The sequence below is a fragment of the Myotis daubentonii genome, chromosome 1 (assembly GCF_963259705.1).
Source record: "Myotis daubentonii chromosome 1, mMyoDau2.1, whole genome shotgun sequence".
Classification (NCBI taxonomy): Eukaryota; Metazoa; Chordata; class Mammalia; order Chiroptera; family Vespertilionidae; genus Myotis; species Myotis daubentonii.
This window is the reverse complement of record NC_081840.1, coordinates 100,672,951-100,696,389: the sequence shown is the minus strand read 5'-3', so window position 1 is coordinate 100,696,389 and position 23,439 is coordinate 100,672,951. Positions and strand designations below refer to the sequence as shown.

Below are 23,439 nucleotides of genomic sequence, written 5' to 3'. Positions count from 1 at the left end.
TGTATTGACAACAAGCTTTAAAACTTCATTTGTCAAATTTTCTGAAGGAGTTAACATCATAGATATTTTTACACTTAAAAATGTTGAATTTCGTGCCAAAAAAAGAGCATTTGGAAGCTTTAATTCATTACTTTATTTTGAAGAAAAGTGCTGCTGAATACTTCGGGACGCTTAAGGTGAACATGCTCCATCTCAAGATACTTGTGAACGCTGGTTTAAACGCTTTAAAAGTGATGATTTCGATGTGAAAGACAAAGAACGTCCAGGTCTACTGAAAAAGTTTGAAGACCAACAATTGCAAGCATGATTGGATGAAGATGCATGTCAAACTCAAAAACAATTTGCAGAAAGATTAAATGTTGCTCAGCAAACAATTTCCGGGGGAGGAAACCAAGATGGTGGCATAGGTTAACGCCGGAGATTGCTGCCTCGAACAACCACTTCAAAAAACAACTAAAAGATGGAACGGACATCATCCAGAACCACAGGAAGGCTGGCTGAGTGGAAATTCTACAACTAGGAGGAAAGAGAATATCATACCCAGACTCAGAGGAGGCACAGTGCTGAAGTGAAATACTAAGGTGCGGAGTGCACGTGGAGCGGGCTGGAGGCGGAGGGCGCGGTTGTTGTTTTCAATCAGGAGGGAGTTTCAGACTCTGAGCTCCAGATCCGGGCAAGTCTCTAGGGACCCAGACTCAAACGGGAGAAGCGGGACTGTCTGGCTTTGGTCAGAACTCGAAGGCAGCTTTCTCTCCGAGGTTTGCAGCAGTTGCTGGGACTCTGTGAGGCAGAGCCCCTAGGGACGGGACTGAGAGCAGCCATAACTGCTCGCTCCAGCCCGCCCTGTAGATCCCCGGGGACCCGCCCCGCCCAAGCCCTGCTCAGAGCCATTTGTCAGATAGCCTCAGGCAAATGCTAGATTAGCACCGCCCTAGAGATCCAGCACAGAAGCTCTCCCACTGCAGACACAGCGGACTCTCATAGCCAGTTAGCCTGGAGGTCAAATCACCCCCGGTATTGCCGACAACAGTCAAGGCTTAACTACAACAAGACTGCGCACAAAGACCACTAGGGGGTGCACCAAGAAAGCATAAAAAATGCAGAGACAAAGAAACAGGACAAAACTGTCAATGGAGGATATTGAGTTCAGAACCACACTTTTAAGGTCTCTTAAGAACTGTCTAGAAGCCGCCGATAAATGTAGTGAGATCCTCAAGAAATCTAATGAGACCCTCGATGTTATGATAAAGAACCAACTAGAAATTAAGCATACACGGACTGAAATAACGAATACTATACAGACTCCCAACAGCAGACCAGAGGAGTGCAAGAATCAAGGCAAAGATTTGAAATGCGAAGAAGCAAAAAACACCCAACTGGAAAAGCAAAATGAAAAAAGAATCCAAAAATACGAAGATAGTGTAAGGAGCCTCTGGGACAGCTTCAAGCATACCAACATACGAATTATTGGGGTGCCAGAAGATGAGAGAGAGCAAGATATTGAAAACCTATTTGAAGAAATAATGACAGAAAACTTCCCCCACCTGGTGAAAGAAATAGACTTCCAGGTCCAGGAAGCGCAGAGAACCCCAAACAAAAGGAATCCAAAGAGGACCACACCAAGACACATCATAATTAAAATGCCAAGAGCAAAAGACAAAGAGAGAATCTTAAAAGCAGCAAGAGAAAGAAACTCAGTTACCTACAAGGGAATACCCATACGACTGTCAGCTGATTTCTCAATAGAAACTTTGCAGGCCAGAAGGGAATGGCAAGAAATATTCAAAGTGATGAATGCCAAGAACCTACAACCAAGATTACTTTATCCAGCAAAGCTATCATTCAGAACTGAAGGTCAGATAAAGAGTTTCACAGATAAGGAAAAGCAAAAGGAGTTCATCACCACCAAACCAGTATTATTTGCAATGCTGAAAGGTATCCTTTAAGAAGAGGAAGAAGAAGAAAAAGGTAAAGATACAAATTATGAACAACAAACATGCATCTATCAACAAGTGAATCTAAGAATCAAGTGAATAAATAATCTGGTGATCATAATAGAATCAGGGACATAGAAAGGGAATGGACTGACTATTCTTGCGGGGGGAAGGGATGTGGGAGATGCGGGAAGAGACTGGACAAAAATCGTGCACCTATGGATGAGGATAGTGGGTGGGGAGTGAGGGCGGTGGGTGGGGTGGGAACTGGGAGGAGGGGAGTTATGGGGGGAAAAAAGAGGAACAAATGTAATAATCTGAATAATAAAGATTTAATTAAAAAAAAACCAATTTCCGATCATTTACAAGCAATGGGAAAGATTTTATAGGAAGGAAAATGGGTGCCACATCAACTGAATGAAAGACAAATAGAAAACCGAAAAGTCATCAGTAAAATGTTGCTTCATAGGCACGAAAGAGAGTCTTTTTTGCTTCGAATTGTGACTGGCGATGAAAAATGGATTTATTTTGAGTATCCCAAATGCACAAAATCATGGGTTGATCCAGGTCAACCATCAACATCAACTGCAAGGTCAAATCGCTTGGGAAAGAAGACAATGCTCTGCCTTTGGTGGGATCAGGAAGGTGTGGTGTATTATGAGCTTCTAAAACCAGGTGAAACCGTTAATACTGATAGTTACCAACAACAAATAATCAATTTGAAGCACGCTTTGATTGTGAAATGACCAGAATGTTCCAGAAGACACAGCAAAGTAATTTTGCTTCATGATAACGCACTATCACACACTTCAAAACCAGTTAAAGATATGTTAAAAGATCTTGCCTGGGAAGTATTAACCCACCCGCTGTATTCACCAGACCTTGCTCCTTCAGATTACCACTTGTTCTGATAGATGGCACACACACTTTCTGAGCAGCACTTCAAAACATACAAAGAAGTGGAAAATTAGGTCTCAGAATGGTTTGCCTCAAAACAATAAAAGTTCTGTTGGGACGGTATCCACAAATTACCCAAAGATGGGGGAAATGTGTAGCTAGCGATGGACATTACTTTGAATGAAGCACTTTTGATGTTTGAAATTATTGTTTTTCCTTTGATTACAAAATCTGCATTATTAACTAATACACCTAGTAGTCCCATTTGTTAATTTTTTTCCCTTGCCCTAGGAGATGTATTTGTAAATATATTGCTACGAGAGATATCTGATATTTTGGTTACTTCTAGGATTTTTATGGTTTCACAACTTATATTTAAGTCTTTTATCCATTTTGAGTTTATTCTTGTGTATGTTGTAAGTTCTTAGTCGAGTTTCTTTTTTTTTTTTTTGCATGTTATCTGGCCAATTTTCCCAATTCCATTTATTGTAGAGACTGCCTTTACTCCATTGTATGCTCTTGTTTCCTTTGTCAAATATTAATTGAGCATAATGGCTTGGGTCGATTTCTGGGTTCTCTGTTCTGTTGCATTGATCTGTATGCTTGTTCTTATGCCAGTATCAGGCTGTTTTGATTACAGTGGCTTTGTAATATAGTTTGATATCTGGTATTTTGATCCCTCCAACTTTTTTCTTCTTTCTCAAGATTACTGAGGCTATTCAGGTTTTGGGGTTTTTTTTGTTCCATATGTATTTTGGAATATTTGTTTTAGATCTGTGAAATATTCCATTGGCACTTTAATAGGAATTTTGTTGAATCTATAGTTTGCTTTGGGTAGTTTGGACATTTTAATGATGTTAAGTCTTCCAATCCATGAACATGGTATATGCTTCCACTTGTTTGTATCTTCCTCTATTTCTTTTTATAGTGTCCTATAGTTTTCCAAATACAGTCTTTTACCTCCTTGGTTAGTTTTATTCCTGAGTACCTTATTGTTTTTGGATTTTTTTTTTTCAGTGGTATATTGGATTTTTTTTTTTTTTTTTTAGTTTCCGTTACTGAGAGAGTTCATTATTGTATAAAATGCCATCAAGTTCTGTGTGTTAATTTTTTTAAATATATTTTTTATTGATTAAGATATTACATATGTGTCCTTTCCCCTCCCCCCGCCCCCCCCCCCCCCACTTATGCCCTCACATCCCCCCCCCCTCCGTTGTCCATGTCCATTGGTTAGGCCTATATGCTTGCATATAAGTCCTTTGGTTGATCTCTCCCTCTTACCCCCACCCTCCCCTACCTTCCCTCCAGGGCCCGACAGTCCAATCAATGCCTCTCCGTCTCTGGATCAGTCCTTGTTCATCAGTTTATGTTGTTCATTATATTCCACAAATGAGTGAGATCATGTGGTATTTATCCCTTAATATCCTTCAGCATTTCATATAATCCTGGTTTGGTGGTGATGAACTCCTTTAGCTTTCCCTTATCTGTGAAGCTCTTTATCTGACCTTTAATTCTGAATGATAGCTTTGCTGGATAAAGTAATCTTGGTTGTAGGTTCTTGGCATTCATCACTTTGAATATTTCTTGCCACTCCCTTCTGGCCTGCAAAGTTTCTGTTGAGAAATCAGCTGACAGTCGTATGGGTATTCCCTTGTAGATAACTAACTGTTTTTCTCTTGTTGCTTTTAAGATTCTCTCTTTGTCTTTAGCCCTTGGCATTTTAATTATGATGTGTCTTGGTGTGGTCCTCTTTGGATTCCTTTTGATTGGGGTTCTCTGTGTTTCCTGAACTTGTAAGTCTATTTCTTTCATCAGGTAGGGGAAGTTTTCTGTCATTATTTCTTCAAATAGGCTTTCAGTATCTTGCTCTCTCTCTTCTTCTGGCACCCCAATAATTCGGATGTTGGTACGTTTGAAGTTGTCCCAGAGGCTCCTTACACTGTCTTCATATTTTTGGATTCTTTTTTCGTTTTGCTTTTCTGGTTGGGTGTTTTTTGCTTCTTTGTATTTCAGATCTTTGACTTGATTCTTGGGATCCTCTCGTCTGCTGTTGCATCTCTGTATAATATTCTTTATTTCAGTCAGTGTATGTTTAATTTCTGACTGGTCCTTTTCCATTTTTTTGGCATTCTCATTAAGATCCTTGAAGGTCTCACTAAGTTCCTCGGAGGTTCATAGAAGATTCTTGAGTAACCTTATAACTGTGGTTCTGAACTCTATGTCCTCCGTTAGTTTGCTTTCCTCCATTTCTTTCATATGTGACATGTTTCTTTGTCTTCGCATTTTTGGCTGACTGCGAGGAGCCACTCTCTGTGCTGGAGACGACACCCTTATGTGTGTGGGTCCACCCAGCAGGGGCTACAGCAATATCAACAGATTTCTCCTATTTGTTTGGAAGTTTTGGAGCTATCTGATTTGCTGCAGTTAGGCTGCAAAAGCGCAGGTGCCTCCTTTGTGCCACGAGCACAGCTTGGGAGGGGATGTAATGGGGCGGGCTCTCAGAGAGTTCCCAGGGTGGGGCAAACAGCAATGGTGTCATCAGCGACCCCGTGACTCCTACTCCGCGATTCCCCGAGTGCCACGCACCCCAACAACCCTGCGAGCAGCTCTGTGAGAAAGTCACCTTCGCTTTCCGACCGCTGCAAGACAGTCCCGTTTCTCCCCGTAGGAGCCTGGGACCCCAGCGTCTCACCGTAAATGAGTTCATTGGGTTCAAGAGCTGGTATCCCCTTCGAATTGAAAAAAACTGCACACCCAGGTGCAGGAGCCTCGTGCTCGGCCCGGCACCTCTGTTCTTGGCGCCTCTCCCCTCCTACTCGGTCTCAATGCGCTTTTTTCTTTCTTTCTAGTTGTAGAACTTCCACTTGATCAGCTTTCCCGTGGTTCTGGATGATAGCTGTTTTGTCTTAGAGTTGTGTTATATATATACTAGAGGCCCGGTGCACAAAAATTTGTGCACTCGGGGAGGGAGGGGCGGTCCCTCAGCCCGGCCTGTGCCCTCTCCCAGTCTGGGAACCCTCGGGAGATAACGACCTGCTGGCTTAGGCCTGCTCCCGGGTGGCAGAGGGCAGGCCCAATCCCTAGGTGCAGCCCCTGGTTGGGCTCAGAGCAGGGCCATTTGGGGAGTTGGGGCACCGCCCCATGTCATGCACAGAGCAGGGAGGCTCAGGAGGTTGCGATGCCACCCTCAGTCACGCTCAGGGTAGGGCCCATTGAGGGATTGGGGCACCGCCCCCTGTCACACTCAAGGCAGGGTCGATGGGGAGGTTGCGGTGCAACCCCCTGTCACGCACAGAGCAGGGCCAATCAGGGGGTTGGGGCGCTGGCCCCTGTCACTCACAGAGCAGAGCCCATCAGAGGGGTTGGGGCGCCGCCACTCTCACACTCAGGGCAGGGCCGAAGGGGAGGTTATGGCTCTACCCCGTCACACACAGAGCAGGACCCGTTGGGGGGGGGGGGCGGGGGGGGAGGGGGTTGGGGCACCACACCCTGTCACACACAGAGCAGGGCCGATCAGGGGGTTGGGGCACTGCACCCTGTCACACACAGAGCCGCAGAGCGATCAGGGGGTTGGGCAGCTCCCCCCTATCAGGTACAGAGCAGGGCTGATCAGGGGGTTGGGGCGCCTTCCCCTGTCCCGAACAGAGCAGGGCGGATAGGGAGGTTGTGGCCCCGCCCCCTGTCGCACACAGAGCCGCAGGGCGATCAGGGGGTTCAGGGGGTTTGGGCACTGCCCCCTGTCACACTGATGCCGGTGCTGGGAGGCCTCACGGCTCCGCTGATCCCCGTGCACTGGGTGTGTGTGTGGGGGGGAGTGTCCCTCAGCCCAGCCTGCCCCCTCTCACATACTGGGAGCCCTCAGGCGTTGACCCCCATCACCCTCCAATCGCAGGATCGGCCCCTTGCCCAGGCCTGATGCCTCTGGCCTAGGCGTTCGGCCCAGGCAGCGGGGACCCGCAGCTGCAGCGGCCCCACGATCGTGGGCTCCGCTTTAGGCCCAGGCAAGGGACCCCTAGCTCCTGGGACTGCCAGCTTCGACCATGCCCAGCTCCCATCGCTGGCTCCACTCCTACTTCCTGCTATCACTGGCCAGGGCGGAAAAGGCACCTGATTCTCTGATCATGGCTGGGGGGCAGGGCAAAGGCAGCCCCAGGGCCGCCTTTGCCCTGCCCCCCAGCTCTTAGCTCCCCCCTGGGTTTCCGATCACTGTCAGTGGCAGGGGGCTTCTTCCTGCTTTCCCTTTGGCCTCCCTGCATTGTGCCTACATATGCAAATTAGCCGCCATCTTGTTGGCAGTTAACTGCCATCTCAGTTGGCAGTTAATTTGCATATAGCCCTGATTAGCCAAGGAAAAGGGTAGCTCGTACGCCAATTACCATTTTTCTCTTTTATTAGTGTTGATATATATATATATATATACATACATATATATATATATATATATATATATATATATATATATATATATATATATATATATATCCTTTTTTATTCCCCTGCCCATGACAATCCCCTGGCCTCCCCTACCACCCAGTGTCTTATGTCCATTGGTTATGCTTATATGCATGCATACAAGTCCTTTGGTTGATCTTTTGCCCACTCCGCTCCTGCCCCCCCACCCTCCCCAGCCTTCCTGGTGAAGTTTGACAGTCTGTTTGAGGCGGCTCTGCCTCTGTATCTATTTTTGATCATAGGTTTATAATGGTCTTTATTATCCAGAAATGAGTGACATCATGTGGTATTTTTCCTTCATTGACTGGCTTATTTCACTTAGCATAGTGCTCTCCAGTTCCATCCATGCTGTTGCAAATGGTAAGAGTTCCTTCCTTTTTATAGCAGCATAGTATTCCATCGTGTAGATGTACCACAGTTTTCTAATCCATTCATCTACAGATGGGCACTTAGGCTGTTTCCAGATCTTAGCTATGGTGAATTGTGCTGCTATGAACATAGGGGTGCATATATCCTTTCTGATTGGTGTTTCTGGTTTCCTGGGATATATTCCTAGGAGTGGGATCACAGGGTCGAATGGGAGTTCCACTTGTAGTTTTTTGAGGAAACTCCATACTGTCTTCCATAGTGGCTGCACCAGTCTGCATTCCCACCAGCAGTGCACAGGTGTTCCTTTTTTCTCCACATCCTCTCCAACACTTGTCGTTTGTTAATTTGTTGATGATAGCCATTCTGACAGGTGTGAGATGGTACCTCATTGTTGTTTTGATTTGCATATCTTGGATGATTAGTGACTTTGAGCATGTTTTCATATGTCTCTTGGCTTTCTGAATGTCCTCTTTTGAAAGGTGTCTATTTAGATCCTTTGCCCATTTTTTGATTGGATTGTTTATCTTCCTTTTGTTATGTTGTACGAGTTCCCTATAAATTTTGGAGATTAGGCCCTTATCAGATATGCCATTGGCAAATATGTTTTCCCACACAGTGGGTTTTCTTGTTGTTTTGTTGATGGTTTCTTTCGCTGTGCAGAAGCTTTTTATTTTGATACAGTCCCATTTGTTTATTTTCTCTTTAGTTTCCAATGCCCTAGGAGCTGTATCGGTGAAGAAATTGCTTCAGCATATGTCTGAGATTTTGTTGCCTTTGGATTCTTCTAGTATTTGTATGGTTTCCCGTCATATATTTAAGTCCTTTATCCATTTTGAGTTTATTTTTGTGTATGGTGTAAGTTGGTGGTCTAGTTTCATTTTCTTCCATATATCTGTCCAATTTTCCCAACACCATTTATTGAAGAGACTATCTTGACTCCATTGTATGTTCTTGCCTCCTTTGTCAAATATTAATTGAGCGTATTGGTTGGGGCTGATTTCTGGGCTCTCTATTCTATTCCATTGATCTATATGTCTGTTCTTGTGCCAGTACCAGGCAGTTTTGAGAACAGTGGCTTTGTAATACAGCTTGATATCTGGTATTCAGATCCCACCTACTTTGTTCTTTCTCAGGATTGCTGCAGCTATTCGGGGTCTTTTTTTATTCCAGATGAATTTTTGGAGAGTACATTCTAGGTCTGTGAAATATGCCATTGGTATTTTAATGGGAAGTGTGTTGAATTTATAGATTGCTTTGGGCAGTATGGCCATTTTAATGATGTTGATTCTACCTTCCTCTATCTCTTTTTTCAACGTCCTGTAGTCTTCTGAGAAGAGGTCTTTTACCTCTTTAGTTAAGTTTATTCCTAGGTAGCTTAATTTTTTTGGTGCAATAGTAAATGGGATTGCTTTTTTAGTCTCTCTTTCTGCACATTCACTATTGGTGTATAGAAATGCCACAGATTTCTTGGCGTTAATTTTGTATCCTGCTACATTGCTGAATTCTTTTATTAAGTCTAATAGTTTATTGATGGAGTCTTTAGGGTTTTTTAAGTATAATATCATGTCATCTGCAAATAAGGACAGTTTTACTTCTTCTTTTCCAATTTGGATGCCTTTTATTTCTTTTTCTTGTCTAATTTTAATGGCTAATACTTCCAGTACTATGTCGAACAGGAGTGGTGAGAGTGGGCATCCCTGTCTTGTTCCTGTATTTAGGGCAAATGGTGTTAGTTTTTGTCCATTGAGTATGATGTTGGCTGTGGGTTTGTCATATGTGGCTTTTATTATGTTGAGGTATGATCCTTCTATTCCCACCTTGCTGAGAGTTTTTATCAAAAATGGGTGTTGAATTTTTTCAAACGCTTTTTCTGCATCAATTGATATGACTATGTGATTTTTATCTCTCAATTTGTTTATGTGATGTATCATGTTTATTGAATTGCGGATATTGTACCATCCTTGCATCCCCCGGATAAATCCTACTTTTTTATGGTGTATGATCTTTCTGATGTACTGGTGGATCCGATTTTCTAGAATTTTGTTGAGGATTTTGGCATCTATGTTCATGGGGGATATTGGTCTGTAATTCTCTTTCATTGTGTTGTCTTTACCTGGTTTTGGTATTAGGGTGATGCTGGCTTCGTAGAATGAGCTTGGAAGTGTTCCTTCCTCTTGGATTTTTTGTAGTAGTCTGAGGAGGATAGGTTTTAGTTCTTCCTTGAATGTTTGGTAAAACTCCCCTGTGAAGCCGTCTGGACCTGGGCTTTTGTTTGCTGGCTGCTTTTTGATGACTGCTTCAATTTCTTCCATAGTTATTGGCCTATTGAGATTTTTAGATTCTTCCTGATGAAGTTTTGGAATGTTGTAGTTTTCTAGGAATATGTCCATTTCCTCCAGGTTGTCTAGTTTGTTGGAGTAGAGTTGTCCATAGTATTTTTTAACAATCATTTGTATTTCTGTGGGATCTGTTGTTATTTCGCCTCTATCATTTCTGATTTTGTTGATTTGGGTCCTTTCTCTTTGCTTCTTGGTGAGCCTGGCTAGAGGTTTGTCAATCTTGTTTATCCTTTCAAAGAACCAGCTCTTTGTTTCATTGATTTTCTGTATTGTTTTTTTGGTCTCTATGTCATTTATTTCTGCTCTAATCTTTATTATCTCCTTCCTTCTGCTCACTCTGGGCTTTTCTTGTTGCTCTCTTTCTAATTCTTTGAGCTGTAGATTTAGATGATTTACTACCATTTTTTCTTGTTTGTGGAGATAGGCCTGTAGAGCTATAAACTTCCCCCTCAGGACTACTTTCATTGCGTCCCAAAGGTTTTGGATTGTTGTGTTTTCATTGTCATTAGTTTCCAGGATGTTTTTAATTTCTTCTTTGATCTCATTGGTAACTCAATCAATATTTAATAACGTGCTATTCAGCTTCCAAGTGTTTGAGTATTTTGAGTTGTTTTTGTTGTAGTTTATTTCTAATATTATGGCCTTGTGGTCTGAGAAGATGCTTGGTATGATTTCAATCTTCTTGAATTTGGGGAGACTTTGTTTGTGACCGAATATGTGGCCTATTTTTGAAGATGTCCCATGAGCATCAGAGTGGAATGTATATTCCGTGGCTTTGGGGTGAAGTGTTCTGAAGATGTCAATTAAGTCCATCTGATCTAGTGAGTCATTTAGGATTGCTGTTTCTTTGCTGAGATTTTGTCTAGCGGATTTATCCAGTGATGTCAGTGGTGTATTAACGTCCCCTACTATGATTGTATGTTGTCGATCTCTCCCCTGATATCTTCCAGGAGTTTTCTTATGTATGTGGGTGCTCCTGCATTGGGTGCATATATGTTTACCAGGGTTATATCCTCTTGTTGTATTGATCCCTTTAGTATTATGAAGTGGCCTTTCTTATCAGTTCTTATGGCCTTCACTTTGAGGTGTATTTTGTCTGATATAAGTATTGCTACCCAGCTTTTTTTTTCATTTCCATTTGCCTGAAAGATATTTTTCCATCCCTTCACTTTCAGTCTGTGTGAGTCCCTTCTAATGAGGTGGGTCTCTTGTAGACAGCAAATATATGGGTCATGTTTTTTTATCCATTCAGCCACTTGATGTCTTTTGATTGGACCATTTAGTCCATTTACGTTTAAAGTTATTATTGAAAGGTACTTGTTTGTAGCCATTTCTATTTTTTTTTTTTTTGTGGCTGTTTTCTTTCTGGGTTTTTTAGTTCTTCTTTTTACACCAGTCCCTTTAGCATTTCTTGCATTGCTGGCTTGGTGGTGATAAACTCCTTTAGCCTTTTTTTGTCTGTGAAGCTTCTTATTTCCCCTTCAATTTTGAATGATAGCCTTACTGGATAGAGTATTCTTGGATTCAGTCCTTTGCTTTGCATCACTTTGTAAATTTCCGTCCATTCTTTTCTGGCCTGATGTGTTTCTGTTGAGAAATCATTTGATAATCTGATGGGGGATCCTTTGTAGGTAACTCTCTGTTTCTCTCTTGCAGCCTTTAAGATTCTGTCTTTGTCTTGTACATTTGCCATCGTTATGACGTGTCTTGGTGTGGGTCTTTTGGGGTTCATCTTGCCTGGGACTCTCTGTACTTGTGTAACTTTTTTCTTCTCCATATCAGGGAAGTTTTCTGACATTATTTCTTCAAATAGATTTTCTAATCCTTGCTGCTCTTTTTGTCCTTCTTTCAGCCTATTATGTGTATGTTACTTCGTTTCATGGTGTCCCGAAGCTCCCTTAGGCTCTCCTCCTGCTTTTTAATTTTTTTCTCCAGTTGCTGTTCAGATTGAGCTTGTTTCTCTGCCTTATCTTCTAATTCACTAATTCGGTCCTCTGCTTCTTCTAGTCTGCTGTTGAATCTTTCCATGGTGTTTTTGATTGTAGCTATATCACTTTTCATTTCTTCCTGATTCTTGCATAGGCTGTTGATTTTCTCATCCATCCGGTGAATGAATTGTACAACCATTATTCTGAATTCTTTTTCTGTCATGTTGCATGCTTCAACTTCATTAATGTCCTTTCTTGGTGATTCCTCATTGTCTTTCCTCTGGGTGTTGTTTCGTCTCTTCATTCTGATTATCTCCCGATGGTTCAAAGGTCGAGTTGCGTGGGCCTGGGCCATGTGCAGTGGGAGCCTCCCACCACCCTAGTGTCACTGGAGAGCTCTGACACTAAGATGCGTGGTTGTTGTGGGTTGGTGGGAACCAGGCTCGCTCAGAGTCAGTGTTGTCAGTGCTCAATGTGGCCTTGTACGCGCCCTTAGAATCAGGGACCCTGCCTCACCGTGTTGAAACAGACCCCCCTGAAGCGTGTTGAAAACCAGAGCCCCCTAACGTGCGCCAGGAGTCAGAGTTCCCCAGAATCCAGTATCAGAGTCTCTGTTGCTTCTTGCGACCTTGCCTTGAGAATCAGGGTCCCTGTGTGCCCTTGCACCGGGAATTGGAGTCACTGGCTCTTAGTATGAATGCACAGGAAATCAGGATCTCAGGCACAGGTGAAAAGAAACACAGTCAAGTTACTGGTGCTTTGTGCTGCCACCTGCCCAGAGAATTGGGGTCCCTGGGCCTGTGATATGTGGGACAAATTCCAGGTGTTCGAGGGATTGCTCCCAGCCCAGGGCTCAGAAGCCGGCAGTGTGCCTAGGCTCAGTTCCTGGGGTTCGCGCGTTTGCCTCCAGCCCAGGGTTCAGAAGCTGGCAGTGCGAGTAGGATCAGTTCCAAGGTGCTAGCGCACTTCCAGGCTAAAGTTCCTGGAGTGCTGAGGTCCTGGCATAGGGTGGGTCTATCAGTTAGTTTCTCTGGAGCTGCTAGCAAGCCTGGGGGAAGGGGGGATGGGCTCTGTTACTCACGGATCTGCAGAGGTGATTTCTGAACTTTTGGTGTCCGCAGGTCTGTAGCTGTGGTCACAGGTCTCTGTCCCCAGTGGCTGCAGGGTCCTGGTATGTGTCTGAGATCAGACTGGGTGGTGCTGAGGCCACGATCCTAGTCTCAAGCAGCTCAGTTTCCCAAGATGGCGTGGTCGCCGTGCCTGTGCTGACCGCCCAGGAGTGTCTGCACAGGGAGCGGACTCCGCAGTCTAAGACTGCCCGGTTTAGCAGCCCCTTAGAAGACTGCAGAATCTAACTGACCCTAGCTCATACACTCACACCACACGCATCCACACACTCCTCTGTAACTTCCTTGCGCTCTCACACTCTCTCCCTCCCTACCTTCCTGCTGGTCGCCATTTTGGAAGTCCTCGAGTTGTGGTTTTAATGTTGTTGTGGGGGGCAGCACGTACAGGTTTGTACCTTATGCCGCCATCTTGGTTCTCTCTCTGTGTTAATTTTGTATGCTGCTGCTTTTCCAAATTTATGTATTAAATCTGATAGTTTTTCGGTGGGGTCTTTAGTGTTTTCTATGTATAGTATCATGTCATCTGTGAATAATGAGAGTTTTAATTCCTCCTTTCCAGTTTGGATACCTTTTATGTTTTCTTCTTGTCTGATCCCTGTGGCTAGGACTTCCAATGCTATCTTGAATCAGATTGGTGAAAGCAGATTATTATTGACGTTAATGACAGTGCTTTTCATCAGTGTCCTGCTAAATATGATATTTATTCTATGTAAGTTTTAAAAGTCAAATTAATAGGAGGTATCACCTATTCCTCACTTGCTGAGTTTTATTCTGATTCCATGTTAAATTTGATCAAATGATTTGTTGGTCTGTGGAGATGACCATGTTGTTCTGTTAATGTAAAGGACTACAGTGAGATTTCTTAAAGACAGACTTTCTTAACATTTCTGCTTTTTCCCCAATTTATTTGTTAATACTGGATTTGGTTGCTAATGTTTTAGTTAACATTTTTATTTATAAGTAAGATTGGCTTATGATTTTCTTTCATTTAATTCTTTGCTTTTGTTTCGGAATTATGCTTGCCTTATAAATTGTTTAAAATTTTTTTTTAATTGGAAAAACTGTTTAAATTTCAACTACTTAAACAGAAACTAGTTTTTTGCTAAAGATTTAGTGGAGTTTGTCCATAAATATCATTTAGAAAATGGCTGTTTCTTGGTATTTTTATTTCTTCAACTTTAGTAAAGGTATCAGAAATAAATATGAACTTCTTTAATACTTGTTGAATAAATATTCTCTTGACAAGGTTCTGGGAAATGACTTACTATATAGAACTACTCTATTAACAGAGTTCATTTTTAGTCAGAGAAGCATTATTATCTTAGGGAATTCACCAGGATTGGAATTAGTTTGGAAGAGAAATACATGGAAATTTGTCTTCATGGATAGATTTTCCCCATAGGAGGATACTGTTCAATAGTAATCTAAATTCAAAGGTAACATTTTAAAAAAAATGTTAATTTGTGTAATTATAATTTGTATCATTGAGTACACTGTTTTGGCATAATTACTGTGTGTAAAAAGACCGAAGGTAACAATTTCTTAAATGTGGTTAAGCTGTGGATTATTTTTATTGTTTTCTTTTTTAAAGCTTATTATGTGAGTTCAATTAATTATAATTACCTAATAGACAAAAAATATTTATTTGTATTAGCTCTTTCCCCTTTTAAAAAATTTAAATATAAATTTATTTTTTATGTTTGAGAAGTTATAGTTACTTTAATTTCAATAAAACTGATTCAGTATATCTATCTATCCACATTTTCCTTTTTAACTCAACATTTTTAAGCATTCATAAAACAATGGGTATATTATAGAAGTAATTGTATATCTGAGTATAATTCTAGGATTTATATGATAAAACAGTGGTTCGAAACCAAGGGCAGTTTTGTCCCCAGGGAACATTTGGCAATGTCTGAATAATTTTTAGTTGTCACAGTGAGGTCTGGGGAGGAAGCCACTATCATCTAGACTAGAGGTGGGGAACGTCTGACCCGCAGACCTCATAAGGCCCTCAACATCATTTGGTATGGCCCTGCCAAGGTGTTAGGGATGAGATAATTAAATGTTTGACCAACTATGGCAGGCTAATTTTTAAGTTGATAATTTTGTATGGCCCGTGAATGGTGTTATAAATATCCAAATGGCCCTTGGCAGAAAAAAAGTTCCCCCATCCTTGATCTAGACTAGAGGGTAGAGGCCAGAGATGTTAGTAAACATTCTGCAGTGCACAGGATAGCCTCTCACAGAAAAGAATGATCTGTCCCAAAATGCTAGTGGTGCTGAGGTTGAGATACCCTGTCATAAAAGGAATGATCCTATCTAATGAAGAGGGAATTGACCCTCACGCCGTTGCAAAGATGGCGGCGCCCACAGCCAATAAGGAGGGAATATGCTAATTGACTGCCATGCCCTCAAAGATGGCAGCACCCACAGCCACAAGATGGCAGCACCCAGTTCTCTTGACCCTGCTGGTTGGCAGGTGCCTGGGGGCGGGCGCGGCCGCTCCTCCGGCCTGCCTCCGGAGTCCCCCAGTTCCCTTAGCCCCCCAGCTGCCCAGGGCCACCCGAGGCACATGCAAGCCTCAGATGGCGGCTGCCCAGCTGCTCAGGGCCGCCCAAGGCGCAGGTAACCAGAGCCAGCTGAGGCTTGGGCTGCTGGCAGTGGTAACAGCAGTGGTGTGATGGGGTGTCGCCTTCCCCTGATGGCCAGGTTGCCTCCCTCTCCTGAGGGCTCCCAGAATGTGAGGGGGGCAGGCCGGGCTGAGGGATTCCCCCCCCCCCCACCTCTAGTATATACATAAATGTGCATACACAATATAAAAAGGTGTTCTCAAACGAATGCTTTTTTTCAGCAACTAGAATTCTAGCAACCCAGTTTACAGTGTCCTTATGCAAAGTGTATGAAGAGTAGTCTGCTCTTGATATATAGTGAGACATTTAAAACAAAATATCTAGTTTGAGATTAAGCTTGTAAATCAGAGAGTTATTGCTCATTCTTACTTTTCCACTGTTAGGAAATTCACAAAGAAACTAGGAATAAATTAAATTATATGTTTATGGCTACCTAGAAATTGTAACTGAGAAGGAATAGAATGTAGTAAATTCTTAGCTGAAGTAATCTATCTCCTTTTTCTTTTATTTATATTCCTGATTTAATATTAAAGCTTTGAATATAAAATTATTTCTTTTGATAGTTTTCTGAGTAGTTGCTAAGTTACTCATGTGTAAGTCTTTATATATATTTTTGAATATTTTTTATTGATTTTTAGAGAGAGAAGAAGGGAGAGGGAGAGAGAGATAGAAACATTAATGATGAGAGAGAATCATTGATCCGCTGCTTTCTGCACACCCCCTACTAGGAATTGAGTGTGCAATCGGGCATGTGCCCTTGACCAGAATCGAACCCGGGACCATTTAGTCTGAAGGCTGATGCTCTATCTACTGAGCCAAACCAGCTAGAGCAAGGCTCTTTATATTTTAAAAATTGCCTAAAATAATAGAATTTTAGAGCCAAAGGAGACGAAGGTTGCTTAATTCAATTTCCTCATTTACAACCAATAAAAAAAATTCATTTTTAGAGAGGTGAAGTGATCTGATCCTGTGTCATATAACTTGTTAGTGCCACATCTTGGACTAGAACCCACAGCTTCTGATTTCTAGTTGTATATTCTTTCCGAGTGAGGGAAAGTTATTAATCACACTGGATTCTCTTTGAATCTTTAATTTCTTTGAAACTAGGGATATTGAAACTGTTAAATTGTTACTTCCTTAAAAAGAAACTCCCTGTATAGGTTTTAAAATGAATTTTAAGATGTATCTTTATAAATCTTGTGTTTAATTTAATTTTAATTTATAAATGATATGCTAGTTTAAACATGAATACTTCAAATTTTTCACAGGCAACGACACCTCCAAATCAAGGACGTCCAGATTCTCCTGTCTATGCTAATCTACAAGAGCTGAAAATATCCCAGTCTACTCTTCCCCCACTTCCTGGGAGCCCAGCAATTCAAATTAATGGAGAATGGGAAACTCATAAAGATACTTCGGGGCGTAGTTATTACTATAACAGAGGAACACAGGAAAGAACTTGGAAACCCCCTCGATGGACTCGAGATACAAGCATTAGCAAAGATTTCCAAAATCCAGGAGATCAAGAGGTATGAGTAATCAAGGAGTTGACCAGTGAGTTACAAAACTTTCTTTTATTTTTAATCATTCAGAGCAAAAGGAGTGAATAGGTTTGTGTCTTGGTATTGAAATGGTAGTGCACTTGAAATCTCTAAAATATCAAATCTTCTTTGCAGGTTTTATTATGTTAATGCTAGTTACTGTCTCTAACTGATAGACAGAAGCTAACCTTGTAGTGTGCTTACTAGTTGCAGAATTAACTGGATTACAGTTGTGTAGTGTCAGTCGTTTCCCTCATGTGCTCATGTGCTAGGTGATAGTTCAATCACTGTTACTGCTCATGCTACTGCCCATGCAGTGATGTTTTTTTTAGAAAAGGAAGGAAAAAAAAATGATGTGGCTTAGTCAAACACACCAAAACAAATATTTAACTGATTAAAACTGATACTTTATTGGTTTGGTATGCTACCAGGATATTTCTCAGTTTCTGACAGTTAAGAGGTACAAGATCACTTTTTATTTATATGTAAGGGAGATAAGTATAATCTAGTGGTCTGCTACAAATGAGCCATCCAGTAAGTCTCACAGTGTATTTCAAAATCATTATTTTCTTTGACAGGTGTTCATACTATCTTTCCCCTGCACCCTTGGTTTCACCTTTCCCCACACTTCTTGAAGGGTGGTGCAGTGAATTGGCCAGCTGTATTTTGAGAAATACTTACCTCAGAGGTTTGTAGAGATTCCTTGGGGCTGTCTAGAAATGCAGGAAAAGCTTCATTAGGGTTCATAAAAGGGTGTTAAATCCTGCTGTTCAATAAACTGGGGCTCAGCACTTGCATAGGACACCCTGCCCTTATAAAAAGCAGCTGGCTTGTATAATAAAAACTTATCTTCAGGAGCTGGAAAAATCAGGTAACACCTCTTGTATTTAACTGAATCTAAAAGCTTTTTGTAGTTAATAACCCCTCTTCTGTCCTGTGTTTTAGTTGGTTATTAATAGCTCTGGTCTGGTGGTAAATTGTGTTCAAGAATGAGATTGAGAATAGTGAGAGAAATTGTTTCTGGTTATTGTAATAAAAAAAATGTTAGAAAAACTATTTGAATTGTAGACCTAGAAAGATTTGAAAATAAATTATCCTGTGTATCAACAATAAAGTAAAATCTTGTAATTTCAGAGATTGGGGAAAGGCCTAAATTATAGAATAATTTAAAGGAATTTTAAAGTACACACAAGAACTTTTAACATGTTTTTTTAGCTTTCAATTTCATTAAATGAAAGAGTGTTTTGTATATCAGAGTCTCAGCTTACAAATTGTATAAAAGTAGATATTTTCAAAGTGGCTGAGTCATATCTTCTGGTTCTTGGGAAAGGTTGTGCATGGGAGGCAAAGTTGAGACTTTGTTAAAATATCTATATTCTGCTCTCATATTTAATTGCTAGTTTGCCTGAATGTAGAATTCTGGTTGGAAATCATTTTTTTTCTTACATTTGCAAGGCATTTTGAACTTTATGGCAAGCGGGATCATCTGCTTATTGGTGAGTCCCCAATGTTAGAACCATTAGCTCTTTCCTTTTAGACCAGTGGTTCTCGGCCTTCTAGCCCTTTAAATACAGTGCCTCATGTTGTGACCCAACCATAAAATTATTTTCGTTGCTACTTCATAACTGTAATGTTGCTACTGTTATGAATCGTAATGTAAATATCTGATATGCAGGATGGTCTTAGGCGACCCTTGTGAAAGGGTCGTTCGACTGCCAAAGGGGTCGCGACCCACAGGTTAATAACCGCTGTTTTAGACTAATCGGTTTCCACAGAAGTCTTAAAATCTTCTATGTAGAAAGTCAGGGCTGCCAGGATCTTGGTAGTTAGCATTCAGTTTGCATATAATCCCTTAGTCCCTCTTTCTGTTGGTACCCATGTCCTAATTATGTTGTCTGAGTTGTCTTCCAACTAAGAATTGTACTGTTTTTCTCTCTTGAGAGGGAATAAATGCCTATACTTGTGCTGAGATAAGGAAGAGGTGCACTCCCACCAGCCAGGTAGTATCCCTGCTTTCAGCTCCAATTCCAGGAATACCGTCAGTTCCTGAGCCATTTGAAGATTCTTCTCTATAAATTTATTGGATTTCATCTTCCCTTCCCAACTTCATTCCCTACTCCCACCAGTTTAGATTCTGCTTTCTTGTTCATCTGTGTCTCAACTTCCAGAGTGTTGTGACTGTTGGCTCTTCTTTATTTTCCCTCTTCTTGTGGGTTTATGACTTTTAAAGGATATCTCACCATTTTTATTTTAGTGGGGTTTGATACAGAGCAAGTGTTCCATCTTAACTTAGAGACATTATTTTAGTAGTCATTCTAGAACAGCGGCTCTCAACCTGTGGCACCCGACCCCTCCTGGGGTCGAACGACCCTTTCACAGGGGTCGCCTAAGACCATCAGAAAACACATATATAATTACATATTGTTTTTGTGATTAATCACTATGCTTTAATTATGTTCAATTTGTAACAATGAAAATATATCCTGCATATCAGATATTTACATTACGATTCATAACAGTAGCAAAATTACAGTTATAAAGTAGCAACGAAAATAATTTTATGGTTGGGGGTCACCACAACATGAGGAACTGTATTAAAGGGTTGCGGCATTAGGAAGGTTGAGAACCACTGCTCTAGAACAAAGGTTCTCAACTAGGGACAGTTCTCCTCAGGGAGGGGTTGTGGGGTGTCGGGTGTGGGGGTTAGACAGTGTGGAGAGAGTTTTGGTTGTTACAGTTGGAGACTGCTACTGGCCTCTAGTGGTTGGAGACCAGAGATGCTGTTGAATAGCTTATGATACACAAGAAAACTCTGAAAAAGAGTTAACAATCTGGTCTTAAATGTCAGTAGTGTTGCTTTTGCTTCTTGCTCCTTAAAGCCGTACAAGGACTATACATGTTGTTGTGCTATTGTCTTATATTTTATTTTATTTTTGTCTTTATTCTTGTTGTACATGGTCACTCTTAAAATAAATCCTCGTATTTACTACCACTTTTATCACATTTCTTTACATAAATTAGATTATCTGGATAACTTTCCTACCATCTTAAGTACATACTTTTAAATGTCCTTTGTGAGAATCTGTTCATGAGAGAATTTTAGTTTTTATTTATCTGGAAATTGATTTATTTTATCCTTATATTTAAAGAATGTCTTTACCAGGTATATAGATCTAAGTTGAATATTTACTTGTTTGTTTTTTTCTAATTTATTAAAGATTTTACTCTCATGTTCCTTGCTTCCATGGTTGATGAAAAAAATTTATCTGTCAATCTGATTGTCATTTCTTGCTGACAACTTTTAAGATATTCTATCTATAATTTCACTATGATGTGATAAGGTGAAGGTATCTTTTCTATTTCCTGCCAGGGCTTTGTTGGAATCCCTGAATTTTAGGAGTCCTATCTTTGATCAGTTCTGGAAAATTCATAGCCATTAACTTGATAAAGCTAGTATCTCATTTTCTCTTCTCATTCTGGAAATTTGAGTAGATAAATGTTTAGTCTCTTCATTCTGTTTGTCATGTCTCTTGATTTCCCTTATATTTAAAAATGTGATCTCTACATCTCTCTGCTTCATTCTCAATAATTTTCAAGATGTAGTTTCTGTTCACTATTTTCCTCTGGATGCCACATCAACTACATTTTTTTAAAATTTTCTATTAATTAATTAATTAATTAATTTTTTAATTAAATCTTTATTGTTCAAGTTATTACAGTTGTTCCTCTTTTTTCCCCCCGCATAGCTCCCCTCCACCCGGTTCCCACCGCACCCTCTGCCCTTACCACCCCACCAACCCCCGCCCACTGTCCTCATCCATAGGTGTACGACTTTTGTCCAGTCTCTTCCCACACCCCCCACACAACTTTCCCCCTGGAGAATAGTCAGTCCACTCCCTTTCTATGCCCCTGTTTCTGCCGGGAGCCGGTCCATCCTTGCTGTTTCAAGGGACCTGGCATATATGGCATACGGTTCTTAATATGTTTGCTCACCTTCTTGGCGCTGTGTTTTAACCAAGGTCACCTCTCCGAGAAAGGTTGAATCCCCAGGTAGGGATTTTCCCCTGAAGTTAGGGAGGGAATAAAACCCCTCAACTAAGTGCCAGGCGGGTAATTAATCACTTTAACTATGAACAATCATGCTTAAGCTACATAATCTTTTCTCCCTGGAATGGAGATAAGAAACGCCCTAACCTTTTTAATAGAGATTGATAGGATTGAATCAACTGGTATAAATACAGTTGTAACAAGACAGAAACACACAGAACTTAGAACACAGAACTTAGGAGACAGGGCTTGGAAGACAGGACCAAGAGAGACAGAGCCTAGGCACAGAACCTACACAGAACGTTCTCTAGAAACAGAAGAACTTTGCTGGCGAGAGCATGCCGGAGGATCCTGGACAGGGACTGGCCTCGGAGCCTGGAGGCGGAGCCTGGCGAGAGAGCATGGCAGGGATCCTGGACTGAACCTGACTGCGGAGATTGGCAGGAGAGCCTAGCTAGAACCTGACTAGGCTGCTGATCAACTGAACGCTATCTCCGTGTCATTCCTTCTTCGCCGACTCCGTCTACGCCTTTGGGGACCCCTGGACCCGCTGGGGTTGGACCCCGGCATGTTTCTATTATATTCACCAGTTTATTCTGCTCATCAGATTATTTATTCACTTAAATTTAGATTCACATGTTGATAGATGTGTATTTGTTGTTCATAATTTGTATCTTTACCTTTTTCTTCTTCTTCCTCTTCTTAAAGGATACCTTTCAGCATTTCATATAATACTGGTTTGGTGGTGATGAATTCCTTTAGCTTTTTCTTATCTGTGAAGCTCTTTATCTGACCTTCAATTCTGAATGATAGCTTTGCTGGATAAAGTAATCTTGGTTGTAGGTTCTTGGCATTCATCACTTTGAATATTTCTTGCCACTCCCTTCTGGCCTGAATAATTTCTGTTGAGAAATCAACTGACAGTCGTATGGGTATTTCCTTGTAGGTAACTGACTTTTTTTCTGTTGCTGCTTTTAAGATTCTCTCTTTGTCTTTTGCTCTTGGCATTTTAATTATGTTGTGTCTTGGTGTTGTCCTCTTTGGATTCCTTTTGTTTGGGTTTCTCTGCTCTTCTTGGATTTGTATGTCTATTTCTTTCACCAGGTAGGGGAAGTTTTCTGTCATTATTTCTTCAAATAGGTTTTCAATATCTTGCTCTCTCTCTTCTTCTGGCACCCCCAATAATTCGGATGTTGGTATGCTTGATGTTGTCCCAGAGGCTCCTTACACTATCTTCATATTTTTGGATTCTTTTTTCTTTTTGTTTTTCCGGTTGGGTGTTTTTTGCTTTTTTGTATTTCAAATCTTTGACTTGATTCTTGCGATCCTCTAGTCTGCTGTTGGAACTCTGTATAATATTCTTTATTTCAGTCAGTGTATGCTTAATTTCTAGTTGGTCCTTTTTCAGAACCTCCATGGTCTCACTAGATTTCTTGAGGGTCTCATTAAATTTATTGGCGGTTTCTAGAAAATTCTTGAAAAACCTTAAAAGTGTGGTTTTGAACTCTATATTCAGTAGTTTGCTTTTCTCCATTTCTGTCATTTTTGACCTTTTTCTTTGTCTCCGCATTTTTTATGCTTCCCTGTGTTGATAGAGTGGCTTTCTGTGCTAGGTGTCCTAAATGGTTCAGTGGCTTAGCCTCCCCAATTACCTGAAGTGGACACTCTTGGTGCACCCCTTTGTGGGCTTTGTGCATAGTCTTGTTGTAGTTAAGCCTTGATTGTTGTAGGTATCACTGGGAGGAATTGACCTCCAGGCCAGTCGGCTGTGAGAATCAGCTGTGTCTACAGTGGGAGAACTTCTGTGCTGGAGATACCCTTCTGGGGCAAGACTTGCTTCAGTGGGGTTTTGGTGCTCACTGAGTCTGCCCCCTGAGTGTGTCCCTTATGGATCTGAGGAATTGTAATCTGGATTGTCCCACTCTGACCACTGGGTACACTGGCTCTTGGATATCTAAGGAGGTGCTAATTTAGCCTCTGCCTGAGGCTACCCAGCGGGAGCTATGGAGAGATCTACAGATTCCTCTTCTTTGTTTGGGGTTTGGAGGTGCCTAGACGAGGTCCAGCTGTGAAGCAATGCAAGCTTCTGTGGGGCCTTGGGCCTTCTTTTGGAAGTTCTGGGTCTCTCTGACCCAGCTGCAGTTTGTTAGGTAATTTTCAGATTGCAAAGGG

General features: G+C 41.4%; 1 protein-coding gene across 12 annotated transcripts in view; it reads left to right on the top strand.

Moving 5' to 3' along the window:
- The window catches only part of ARHGAP12 (Rho GTPase activating protein 12), a 198,214-nt gene that overhangs the window by 91,733 nt on the left and 83,042 nt on the right, over positions 1–23,439 (top strand). For 11 of the 12 annotated variants that reach the window (XM_059712575.1, XM_059712566.1, XM_059712539.1 and 8 more), the window contains one exon: positions 16,948–17,208. The exons of the other annotated variant lie outside the window; for it this stretch is intronic. In XM_059712575.1, the coding sequence (XP_059568558.1) occupies positions 16,948–17,208 (261 nt within the window). The remainder of the gene's footprint in view (positions 1–16,947; positions 17,209–23,439) is intronic. 12 annotated transcript variants of the gene reach the window in all.